At 39.5% G+C, this 13,594-nt stretch overlaps 1 protein-coding gene across 35 annotated transcripts in view; it reads right to left on the bottom strand.

Moving 5' to 3' along the window:
- The window catches only part of pard3ab (par-3 family cell polarity regulator alpha, b), a 363,970-nt gene that overhangs the window by 234,179 nt on the left and 116,197 nt on the right, over positions 1–13,594 (bottom strand). For 34 of the 35 annotated variants that reach the window (XR_013650782.1, XM_078935589.1, XM_078935591.1 and 31 more), the window contains one exon: positions 4,672–4,855. The exons of the other annotated variant lie outside the window; for it this stretch is intronic. Coding sequence is in view for 33 of the 34 variants with exons in the window: in XM_078935589.1 (XP_078791715.1) it covers positions 4,672–4,855 (184 nt within the window). In the remaining variant the exon portion in view is untranslated. The remainder of the gene's footprint in view (positions 1–4,671; positions 4,856–13,594) is intronic. 35 annotated transcript variants of the gene reach the window in all.

The raw sequence follows: 13,594 nt of genomic DNA, 5'->3' as shown, positions 1-13,594 counted from the left end.
CGCCACGTTGCGCGTCGACACCATAAACCGCGGTTACATGTACAAAATATCTTGATGGGATCAATGGTCGGATTAGAATCCAACCGTGTACATGGGCCCAGAAAAATGTTTTCAGAATATAAAAACGTTCACTAAGGTCACACTTTCCGTCGGAATAAATCATTCGCACATGCGCAGTAGGGTTTGAAAACCGGAAGGATATAAATTCCGCCGAGCGGCTTTTTTTTTCAAACTTTATTGAATGTAACAATTCAATACAAAACAATTTTAAATAGCGCCGAGCGGCTATATATATTGACATGTCAGCTCGGTAAAATACGAGATGATCTTCTAAACGTGGTTTTAATAATGTTACGGTTATTATGAAGCACCTGTTCGCTCATCATTTGAATTTTAATCCATGTGGAGTGGTCAGTGCTTTTTCTGAACGAAGCCAGGATTAGCAGTATGCTAACACGGGCTAACAACATTAGCTTTGGGTGGTGCTGCTTGCTGGCTGCACGTAAACATGTAAGAATAACATCAGCCTTTATTTAGTCGGGACACGACTGGAAACACAAATCCGCGTGATTGTTTGAATGTTTTCTAAGGACTGAGCGACATTTCTGCTTTGAAGCTCAAACCGCTGTGTGTGCTGACGATCCGAGCTGTGCTCAGACACACACTTTTAGACCCGGTTCTGAGTTCGGTTGCTTGTACCCCTAGAGCTGCGGGACGGATCGCAGTCTCAAATCTCCCACACATAGCGCTCATGTAACAAAGCACCCCCCCCCCCTCCCCTCAAACACAAAGCTGTAAGTCCGCGCTCCGCCGGTCCACTTCACTAGTTAAGTGCAGGAGCGGACTACTTCTTTTCTATTTTGTTTGTTACTTTTTTTGTTAAAGTCACTTCGCTCAGTTTATAATGGATCATCGCGGATTGGGAAATAAAATGAAAAAAGCAAAAAAACGAATAGCAGTTATATAAGAAGGAAAATGTAAGAAATACCCCCCCCCCCCCCCCCCCCCCCCCCCCCCCCCCACGATGTCATCGTCCATCCCGATGGTTAACAGCAAACATCGTCAACGGCCAATTTAAGGGACATCGCCCAACCCTGATGTACGCCTTTGTTTTCCTCATCTGAGCTGGTACCTGGCTCAAACTGTACAGCTGGAAAGCCCTAATACTGCCATTTTAGTTTCATCGGTAATGTTAGATTGGGAGTGTGAGGGGCAGAGGGTTAGTGGGAAAGCATTTAAAGAGATAGCTCAATTATGGCTGACTGGTTTACCAACTACTGCTGCTCTGCTGAAACTACATCCAAGAAAACAACACAGGTTTTCAGGTTTTGGCTAAAACGGCATGATCATAATTAAAAGACCAATGGGAGAGCTTTGAAAATAGATCAGAAAAGGATTGGAGTGGGACTTTAAATTGTAAAAAATGCTCCCTATTGCACGCAAAATGATTGCTGCCAAGATGTTTTGTCACAAATATTGTTATTTTTCCCACTTTATTGCTAGCTCATCCTTTCTCTTAGAAATAAAAGGCTGATCGTGATGAACATTGTGTAATTTGTAAAAGATACCATTGCACAATATCTTACTTAAAAATTGTCTGAAATGCAAAACAATTGGGCTGGGCATTACTAATAATTTCCAGAACCAATTCGATTCAGTTCAATTTGATTTAGAATTTACATGATCTACACATCTAGACACGTGTATATAAATTAATTAATAGTTTATACATGTTTTGAAGATCTTCATATTAATCTGATACAGTTCACATTCCGTAAAATGTATTTGTGAAAAAATAAACCAATGACACTGTTAAGACCACTCAGTGTTACAGGATTTCTCAAACTGAAAAGCTCCAACAAAAATGTGCAGATCTTTATGTTATGCCTCTCTTGGAGGGCGTTTCAGTTTGGCCAATTGGTGGAGATCGTGCTACAGCATTACACTTCCAGAAGATTTTAGCACAAAAAAGAGGTGCTTTATATCACAAGTGGTTATCTAAAAAAATTGTTTACCTAAGAGTTTGTTACATTCATGCCTATGAGTTTATAAAGCTGTTAATTTAGTCAACAATGTATGTTTAGGTTGAACAAGCATTGGAATTAGCCGTCCAATGGGAAATTCCTCGATACGTTAGCATCGAGCTAGCAGACTCTGACTTTACTGCTGTTAAGCATTAGGTCACCGGAAAAGGAAAGGCATAAAAGATTGACCTCTACTTTTATGGATCAATCATTGATTTATAAAGCTTGGATCAATTCAGATCGATTAATCGATTTTATCAACCCAGTTCTACAAAAAAAACGTGTCAAAAACAGTTGTGTGTCCCTTAAAGTTGTGATCCCTTTGTTTACTTAAGTGTTAACAGTAATCTTCTGTTAACTTACAATGCTAATCACAGATGTTGGCAGCTGTTAAAAGAAAACCAGAGTGATCATTACGTGCCATGAATTTACTGTGTTAATGTTGTGAGGTCATTTACATGAATGATGGGGGGGTCTGCATTGGATAAATTGCATCACTGCCAGCAGGGGGAGGAGCCTCTATCTTTCAGCTATCCCTCAAATTGCAATGTGACCCAAAGCACAGCTGCTGTCATTAACCTTTTGATCATGGAATCATTTCTTTTAACTTAAGCACAACATTTTAGTAATGAGTGCTGTTATGGTCTTGTGGGTTGAGACCGGGGTTCACATCATTACCAGAATACCTTAACTCTTCCATCCACAGCAACACGTTTGCTTCTTTCCTCAAAGGGATCTTTCTCGTCCAGAACAACAGCAGTTTATCAAAGGCAAGCAAATCGCATTAATCCATTAGGCATTTCAAAAGAGCTCCCTTGTCTAATAAGCTCCACCGTATCTCTGTGGACCAAACTAGAAAATTAGCAAAGACCCTCAGTGCTTCTCGCTGCCTCTCCTGCAATAAATCAGTGACTGAAAGCAATTCTCATTAAGCACTCATGAAAAAAAGTATCAAACTCTCTCTCCACAATGTCCGGCATTTCTATTTTAAAAGCTATTAAAACTAAGCTGATGAGATTTTGTGCTGTCAATTAGGCCGGGTTGCATTTGTTATGAAAATGGGTAAACTAGATGAAACTGGCAGGTGTGATTATGCCGCAGATTTCTTTTTTCTTGAAATTTTCTCCATCTCATACACAGATCCAATTAAAACAAGACCCTTCCATCACACCCCCCCCCCCCCCCCCAAACAAGTGTGTGTATTTGCATGTGTGTTTAAACATGTGTGACACAGAAAACATGGGCTGCATCAATCAATGCCATTTCACGTCATTAATTCAGAAGCCACTCCAGAATATGCAAGAATTTAATTAGCTGTGCGTGCTATTTAAATATAGCAATTTATAAAATGGAGTCGGCATTCATTTTGTCATTAGAGGCTTGGGAACTACCAAAAAAAAATGACTAGGAGAAATATTTTAATTTCAAAAATGGCCTTAGAAAAAGGACAGACAGAGACATGTTCCTCTGCATATCTTCTAAAAGTAGAAAGTTTGTAATATCAGTTTGACATGAAGACATCTGTAAGGCTACCAAACAACAATAACCCTGTTGGTTGCCTGTATACATAAGGACAACTGTAGATTTTTTTTTGTGCTTTTGAGAAACTTTTGTTGTTTAGTCTTTTTGCTTCCATTCATCTGTTATAAAAACCTGTTTCAAAAAAAATAAATCCCAAAAAGTAATGTATAGGCAGTTTTAAAAAATTACAGTTGAACATGTGTCTAGACCTAAGTTTAGTGTAAATAAAATAAAAACTTAAATCATGTAAATTTGTTTTTACGTTTTTTTAAGTGTTGCATTTGTATTTCCAGTTGTCAAAAAGTGGATGTCCATATGGCCACCATAGTTTTTGTCTCAATATTTGTTACTGACAGCAACGCAGAAGAAGTGCCGTCCAAAACCAACATAATCTGACAGTTCTCCTCCTAAACTTTATGATGTTTTTCTTCTTTGCATTGAGACAATGCATTCGACAGCAAGTCATCAAACTGGGTTACAGAGAGACAGAGGTACAGCTGAAAGCTGATGCGGCTCCTGCAGTAGGGACCACAAGCCACAATTTTCTAAGGTCCAGGGAAACGTTTGTGACCCCAAATGATAGAGTTAAAAGCATGGTAGAAAAGTGCTATACAAGCACACAACATTTATTATTCATGTTTGCCTCTTTGTTTCTGCAATATAAAGCCTTTGCAAAGAGTGCAACAGCACAGAGAAGCTAAACTTTATTTACAATAACAATCAAGAGTTATCGTAAATAAGTATAAAACTAGAGCCACTTTTTCATTTCAATATGTGGCAACACAGTACATATCACAAAGTTGTAATAAAACTCTAACAGGTTCTTGTGCACCACAGAAAATCAATTTGAGGTCAGTAAGAACAACTAAAACTCACACAAAAGGAGCATCATTGCTGAGTTTTGAGAAAATTAAAGAATTTTAAGCGAGACTAATGGTCCCAAAAAGGAGTTTAAAAAGAAATAAAGCTATTATTGAATCAAAGATTTGCATCTAAAAAATTCCCCAATCTTGCACAAATAAAATGTATTACTACTTTTAAACGTTTTAGATCTTTAAAAAGGATGGTGTTAACTATTTTAGTTGCTGAGAATTTTTTTAAAGATTATGATTATGTAGGGACTCACTGGTGCGCAGAGCGGACGGTGTGACTTCAATTTCACTCGTTGCCTTGTAGGGTTGGAAGGCAGAGGCACCACTGCCGGCGCTGAGGTCTGTGGCAAACAAGTCCGGGCTCTGGGTCCCGGTGGAGCTGGCGCTGGTGCCGTCACCTCCATGATGAGGCTCCTGCTCATCATAAATAGCTATAAGCTGGAGGGAGTTAAAAACAAATAGAGGCCTTTAGAGAGGGATGGGACAGACAAATGAGGGTTTTTGTAGCACAACACACAAAACATAAGAAAGCAAATAAGTTTGCTTTCTTATAAAACAAGAAGTGTTACGTGATAAAAATGGGACTAGCCCTTTAAATTTCACCAAAGAATATTTTGTGGGTTAAGAAAATAAAACTAAATGTTTTTCAGAAAATAAAACCTTTATTTTTTCAAAATTTAAAATTAAAAAGGAGAAAATAAATCAAACTGAAGCCAACCAAGAAAGAAATGGTTCTGTCTGATCTACCTTTGAGGCATTAACTGCTTTCATATTGGAACACAAACTAAAAAGCATATGGCGGTATACAATCAAACACAAAAGGACCACCCACTCGCACAGGAATATAGAATTTAAGACTCCCATGACTAACAGAACAGACTCATTTTGTATGTCCAATCCCATTCTTTTCACTCAAGCTGCTCTCACACTTCTCTCCCCAATAGTTATGCACAAAGCTATTCTCAATTCCCTATTTGATTAATTCCAGTTTCCACTGAGCCCCTTTATTAGATTACAGATTTGATTTGTGTCCTCCCACTGTGACTCCCACCAGGTCCACATGTGTGCTCAGCTGGCTTCACTTTAACTAAGAGAGAAAATGAAAGATCCATCCAGCATCTGCCTGTTCACAGGATGCCATCCAACCGTCCCTGTAGATGAGATGTGATGCAGAGCCATGGCTTTGATAACCTCAAACCATCCCCCTCCCCACACCTTCAACGCTGATTTCAAAACTTTTAAAGACGAAGGCCCAAGAGCTCAAGCATCTTTGGTCTGCTGACGTTCATCATATAAGAAAATTCTTAAGATGAAAGGAAAAAGCATACCAAACACCCTTTGGCAAAATGTACCTGATGAAAAATTTCTATCCAGACGTCATGGTTTCACCATATCTCTAAATTTAAAAACATTTCAGGTGTGCATGCGAAAATGGTTGGAAGCCTCCTTTGAACATGTCATACCTGCTAAATTTGGCAGAAAAGGTTTACCAGCTCAGTTTACTTCAGAAACACAGGTTTGATCTTGTATAGGAGTACTAACCTCTACAAACAGAGACTGAAAAGAAGCATATCTTTGCTGCTTTGATCAAAATATACATCCTGGACATCTATTCTCACTCATACAGCTTTTGAATTATACTGTTAGGATGTGACTGTGCATTTACAGTGACTTAAATCTACAAAGTTTGGTTAAGAAAATTACAAGAAAAACAAAAGAAGAAGGTATTAATATAAGCAACTTGACTTTTGGAGTAAGCCTGTTTTTGGCATTATGGTTATCCATTTCATATAATGGTCAGTTTAGATTGGTATGGAGCAGGGGTGCACATTACGGCAAATGCAATGGACGAAGGATGTGACGATAGATTGCGGGCCATCAAAGCTAAGTAAACAAAAAAATCAAAACTTTTTTTTTTAATCCATCTGCGAATCATCATCCTCACCGTGTAAACGTCACTTGACTGACATGCAGAATGACAATTGAACATCTTCTAAAACATACGTCACTGCGTTTAACTACACCGAACGCACTTTTATTCTTTCTTTCTACTCCGGCGGAGGAATACTCCGACCCGCAGGAGCGTTTATTGAGGCCCAGGTGCCTCCTTGATTGGGAGGATTTGCAAAGAGGCGCCTGAAACAATCCAGCACATAACTGCAGGGTGTCAGATGCTGGCAGGGAAAGCATACATGGAGCGCCACAATCAAGTGGCTGGAATAATATACAGGAACATGTGTGCAGAATATGAACTGGAAACCCCAAGGTCAAAATGGGAAACACCTCCGAAAGTGGTAGAGAATGAGAAGGCAAAGATCCTGTGGGACTTCCAGATCCAGACTGATAGGATGGTAATGGAGAACCAACCAGACATTGTAGTGGTGGATAAAGAACAGAGGAAAGCCGTTGTGGTGGATGTGGCAGTACCAAGTGATGGGAACATCAGGAAGAAGGAACATGAGAAACTGGAGAAATACCAGGGACTCAGAGAAGAACTGGAGAAAGCCTGAAAAGTGAAGGTGACAGTGGTGCCTGTGGTAATTGGAGCACTCGGGGCAGTAACCCCCAAGCTGGAGGAGTGGCTACAACAGATACCTGGAAAGACCTCAGACCTCTCAGTCCAGAAAAGAACAGAAACAGCTAAGATACTGCAGGACCCTCAAGCTCCCAGGCCTCTGGTAGAGGACCCCAGCTTGGAGGAGGAACCACCCGCGGAGGGGGAGAGGGGCATTTTTTGGGAAAGAAAAATTATGTATTCCTTTCAGTTGTGCACATTGCTTTATTTTACTTCCATGCTTGTTAATGCAATTGAAAGAAATAAGAATTGTTTTAAATACAATTTTTTTTTAAATAAAAAAATACATCCTACATCCATCGCTACGAGACGAAGAGTCAGGTTATGGTGGCACCGAAGCCAATGGATGGATGGAGGGAGGGAGGGAGGGAGGGAGGGATGGATGGATAGATTTGATTTTATTGTCATTGTCCATTGTACAACGAAATATATAAATACATATTTTAAATAAATAACCTTGTTAAGACAAAAGTAACATGTTAGTGTAACACGTTAGTTTTTTAAAGAGTTATTCTCAAACTGGATCTTATATCGTTATGTTGGCAAAGCAACGTGATAATGATCAACAAATCTGAGCGACACATCGGATTACAGTTGTTGACAAGAACATGGAAGAATACCACTCTGACACTAGAAAAGCTCATTTAGAAGTCCACAGAGACACACTGAGAGCAATAGATTCCAGGCAGCTGCGGCCCACACTCAAGGGAGAGGAACAAGTAATATCATGTAAAATCTAATGCTGTTGCTCTCCACTGAAAACCCTGCAGTCTTCCAAATTATCAAAGGATCAAGGAGAATTACTGAGAAGATATAAACTCTCTTCTCGTTTCTATGGACCACACTTTTGGCTTTCTTAAGTAATCTGAGAGAAGCCCCTGATAGTTAGGACATTTTAAGACCAAATCCAACTTAGAAATTTGTGACATTTACGCAGTTTAAACTGTGTATTTACAAAAAATAGTTTTGTTGTTGTTGCATGTTCTTTTAAATTTTGCATCAATAACTGTCACAGTCCAGCAAAATTACAGCTGACCTAATATATGAAGTTTAAAGTCACACTCAGATCATCTTTTGATCTAGTTTCACAGTGTTCCCATTTATGATTATGCTGTTTTTAGCCAAAATAAAAACAAATAAAGTTTTCTGCAGAGTGGCAGGAGTTCATTATAAATACCCCTCTGAGTTGTACACGGGAGCGCGTACAGGCCTGTTTCCCCTCCCCATCACCCAGGACTTGGAGCTCTTCTTCATTTGCAGCAGGGAGCTTGTGCATTTTCTTTCACAAATACACTCTTTTACAAACATCATTTTTGTCTGCTCCTGAATCACAACGATTTAAATAAAGAATTAATCAGAAATGCTATTTTAACCCATAAGAACCCAAACCAGTTTTTTCTTAAAAATAAAATTATGTGTATTTTACCACTAACCAAATGGACCATAGAATCCATTTTTGATCTGTTATAATGATGTCACAATGGAATCTTATGGGTTAAGCTTAACTTTCTTTATGTATGTCCTCCATCATCAGAAAAATGCCACAAGCACCATTATCATTGGCGTGGGTCTTTAACCACTTTGATGACATCATTGATAGAAAACTAGGATGAATGAAGAGCAACACGTTGAATAAAACACAGCTTTCTTTCATTTCTTTCTGGCTGACCTACATATTTCAGAAAACACTGTACTCACACATGTTCGATGGCCACTTTCAGCCTGAGGTTTGTCAAGTTTAGTGGCATCCCTGGAGAAAGGAAGTGGTTCCCTGGGACATGCACAAAACACAATAACCCCAGTTTTCCCTTTTTCCCCATTAACACATTTACATGTTGATGTTATTACACTCTATACAATTCAGCTCAGGGCTTGTTAAAACTGGCCAATAAAAAAAGGACACCAACAAAGATGAGAGCAAAAAGGAAGAAAATAGTGAAAAAATAAAAAATGGTGAGGACAGTCAAGTGTGCTCAGGTGAGTGCAGCTAATGCAATTTAGTAAAACACAGGGAGAGCCCAGTAAAATGAGCTTAAGAGTCCTCAAAATAAAACTCTCCTGTGTGTGACTGACAGATTACTGTGCTCCTGCCTCATTAGAGTGCAGTTCAGGCTCAAGCAACTGAGTCAGCAAAAGCCCCCGCTCCCTTCCTTCCTCCCCATGGACACATAGAAGAAGAAGCAGCAGCTCAGACTCTCTGCAACACACATGCTTGTTATTACACAGGAATCGGTGTGACCTACGCTGATCTGCTCTTATTTAAAAATAACAAGTGATAATAATAAATGCAAAAAAAACAAGCAGATTGACTGCAAATTAAAGCTCCAGCCTGAGGGGGTCTTCATGCAGGTGACAGCTTTGGAAATTGTTGTAAATTGTGACGACAAAAGTAGAGCAATTCCACAGATGATTTCTTCCTGAACAAATCATCAAAAACCAACCTTGTCCTTCTGTGACTGTGCAAAAGCCCAATAGCACCCAGAGTTTCTGTAATCCAATTATGTCCAACCACAAACAGCCCCGGACATGACTTCATTACACTGTTTTTAACAAAGTGTCAAAACTATGCAGGTGAGAGATCATTTGCTTATGCAGATGAGAACACGCCATTGAAGAATATTTGAAAAGGTGTGCCAAGAGGGAGCAGATAAGAGACAAAGGCTGTCATTGCTAAAACAATATTTATATTTTAATAACTGAACTTACAAATATGCCTGAAGCCTTCAGACCAATCAGTAAGGAGAAAATTGGTTGGTAAAGAAACAAACAAACCAGAACTTCTGTCTCAGCTCCACACATTCAGAACATGTTTGGCAGCCGTTACAATAGAAGAGCTTTCTACAATTTTCAAAAGCCAGACAACTGAAATAAAAAATAAACTTTACAGTTTCTTTTAGACTTATAATCGTTTCATACAACTGTGTCTGACATTGTCCTATAAAGCCTGAAACCTTCTACATAAACCTGTCATGGCAAGTGGTCACTTGAACGCGCCATGCTTTTTGTGTTATTAAAGGTTTACAGTTTAAATGCACCAACAGCACTGTCACTGAATTTGATTCTGTTCTGCAAAGCTGCAACTTTAATATCAAAAGTTAATCTTCTTTTAGTTCTTCCAACCCATGAACTCCAAAAAAAGGTAAAAAAACTGAACAATAATTGAAAAGTAAAGTATAATGGAAAGTATAAGTCAGTTCACTTCACTTGGAGTCATAAATCATCATCATAAGTTTGGCTCCCACAATGCTCTGGCTGCCAGGCCGTAGAGAGGAAAGCAGGGGTCTCTTGGAGAGGAATTGGTCCTTGTGGGAAAGTGCTGCAGGGGCGGGCTCGGATCTAGCATTTACAGCTCGCACCACATCAGCAGTTATTGGCTTTAATTTTATCAGAAAAATCACACAACTCATTCTGTGGTGCGGCTTTCTAATATCATGCTGCCACAGAAAGATTCAGTGCAGTGTCTGAGTATCAACCCCTGTTTTGAACCACCACAAGAAATAAAGTATTTAACATTTGAAAACTATATTAGTATTATTAATTTCCTAATTTGTAAACACAGGACAACCACTGGTGTTTATATCTGATATTGTTTAGTAGGCTACACAGTGGTGTAGTGGTTAGCGCTCTCGTCTAAGAACAAGAAAGACCCTGGTTTGAATCCCTTTCTGAGTGGAGTTTGCATGTTCTTGTGCATGCGCGGGTTTTCTCCGGGTGCTCCGGTTTCCTCCAGAAACATGCTTCATAGGATCATTTCTGATTCTATATCGTCTCTAGGTGGAATGGTAAGTGTGTGAATGTGTGGCCCTGCAACAGACTGGTGACCTGTCCATGGTTTACTCTGCCTTCACCCAACAGTAGCAGCAACCCCATTACACCAAAACTGGCTCTCAAATGAAAAGCAAGAACGTCACAAACTTCTGACCTATTGGATCATTTAAAAACAAATGAAAACGCCTTTTACCTCAATAATCCAAGGCATCAAACCCTGATGAGAACTAAATAGCCCCTGAACAAAACTAGCTGAACTCAGGCACACATCTCTATAGATGAGAATGCTGGTTCCCACCCAAGGTTTTTCTCTGTATTTCTTAGTGCCATACCAGAGTTTGGGTTCCTGGTATCTACTGTTTGTTTTGAGACATAAACAACCTGAGTTCTAAGTTCCTCCTCTTCAAAAGCTGGAAAACCAGACTTCTACAAACTTGTTCTAATCCAGGGAGCCAGAGGGCAAAAAAAGGAAATTTGTCAGCAAAAGGAGCAAAGTAATAAGAGCACTTTGCCTGCACAGCTGCGTAACTGAGAACATGCTTTCCTACAGGTCAAGAAATTTAAGTCTAGAGTTGTTGCCAGTGGTTTTTCACTTCAGGAAGAATGTTGAGAAAGCAGAGCTGAAAAGAAATTCTTCTTTTACTTTTATTTCTTCTTTACCCACAGTGTTTGTCCACCACAGCCAAAAACCACAGACTGCAGACATGCAGTGACCAATGTCTGTTCTGTGTCAGCATATCACACTGTTACAGCCTAAAAGGCAGGAAAGTACCAAACAAACAACCAATAATTATTCTAAAAAAGCAATTCGGATTTTCATGTCAAAAGAGGAACATTTATGTTGACAAAAGGAAAACAAAGCTGTTGCAGATGGAAATACACTAAAATCATCTCAGAGGACTAAATATTGCAGCAAAACTCCCAGAACACATCATAACTGCATCTTGGTTTTGTAATAGTCAATAACAAAAATAAAAATGTTGTATCTGTGAAACACAAGCAATTTCATTTGTCAACAATCTTTGAGGATGTTGCTGCTGTCAGGTATTTTTTTTTCTCCTTCATGAGCAAAACCTCGATATGTGGCTGAGGACAGGTTCATGTAGCAAAATGCAGAACCTAATTCAACTTTTTCTTTTGGAAAAAAATAAAAATGGAAAAGTCTGATGAAGGTGTTAAAGTATCTGAAAGAACACGTGTTTCACTTTGTAGGAAATAGATTCCCAATAGCAGCAAATAGGATTTAAAGTTGTATAACGATGGAAAGCAATGGGACAGGTAGAACACCTGACGATTTTACCAACAAAAAACATTGTGAAGAGTTGCATTAACTGTAAGATGAATGTTTCTGTTTGATAACTTTAAACGTTGGCGGTGAGGAAAGGCCATCTGTCATCCGGTTTCTTCAGCAGCTTATAACATGAGCAGGCAAGTAGTTTGAGACTAAGAAGACATCTGGGTCATTTGGATAAAGAATACAGGAGAAATGTGTGGGAGCTACTACAAAACCCTCCCTACAAAAACATCTGTGTTCCAAAGTCTGTAACAGAATCAGAACCGACATCCCTTTTTCAGGCTTCACTCTTCATTTATCACTCCCTTAAGCATTCAGGTAGATGTGGTCCCCTTTCTAAACCATTAAAGTTTTTTTTCCCAAAACAATTGTAACTTATTTTGTCAGAATTTTCCACCTCATACTGCTTTGACACCACGGGGAAATCACGCGGCTCATAGACGACCAAAAGCAAAGTCTCTGCCAACTGGCTTTCCACGCTGAGTCCTAAAGATGAAAACAGTGTAAGGGGTCTACAAACCCTTTGTGACTTTCTATTTTAATCTGATTTGTGTATTTTCCAAAAAGAGAAACAAATGCTGCATTGGAGAAATTGAGAAATTCCAGTCAGAGCTCTAAAGCAGTGGCGGTTTGGATGACCGATGCAACTAAAGTGAGCTGAGGTTGTTACACGAGTAGTGCAACTCCAAACTCCCATGGAGACTCTCAGGGAGGGTAATGGCAGAACGGGCGGAGTCTTTGACCTCTGTGAGGTTACACAGGGAAGAAACGACATGGCACTAATCTGTATACCCCCTCAAAAATAAGACATTTTTGCAAAGCATAATGTTTTCTTTTAAGTCCACTTATATAAAACCAAACCATAATTACATCTATGCCAAAACGTTATCTGAGAGTTGAGGAAGAGAGTGTGTGTGTGTGTGTGTGTGTGGGTGGGGGGGTGGGGGGGTTGACGTTCCAAGATGACCTACTATCAATTTCACTTTATTTCAGACAGCAGAGAGTGTGGTGAATGAAGCCTGAATCTAGGCCAAACTGACAAAATGAAAACGGCAATCAGACCAAGTAGTGATGGAGCAGGAAGTCAGCCACTAAATGGGATTCATTCTCCAGGAGGAGAGGAATACCATGCTGAGCCTACCGACTTTTACAGTGAACTTTAAAAATGAAACTTTGGCTGTTAGAGATTATAGAAGTTTTAAAAAATCTGGAAATCAAGAAAGAAGAACCGGACACTGTCGATTTGATGTTTTAAAGACCCACTCTGATGAAAATGTTGTTTTAACAGGTCCTTGTGGCATTTCTTTTTAAGATGGAGGACATACCGCTTATTCTACTCACCATTTTTCTTTCAGCAGTCATGTTGGGTTGGGGTTGTGAGGGGCTGTAAGCTTGTTGGAATCCACCCCCCTAACACTTGATAGCGGGCTGTCAAATAAACATTCAAAGTGGGGGCCAAGAGACACCACATGTGTGACACTTTGGGTCACACCCATTCATTTGAATGAGAAGGTGTGTCCAAACTTTGGGTCTGTACTGT

This window comes from Oryzias latipes, chromosome 17 (assembly GCF_053564925.1).
Source record: "Oryzias latipes strain Hd-rR chromosome 17, Olatipes_Hd-rR_3.1".
NCBI lineage: Eukaryota > Metazoa > Chordata > Actinopteri > Beloniformes > Adrianichthyidae > Oryzias > Oryzias latipes.
This window is presented reverse-complemented; position numbering and strand designations above follow the sequence as displayed.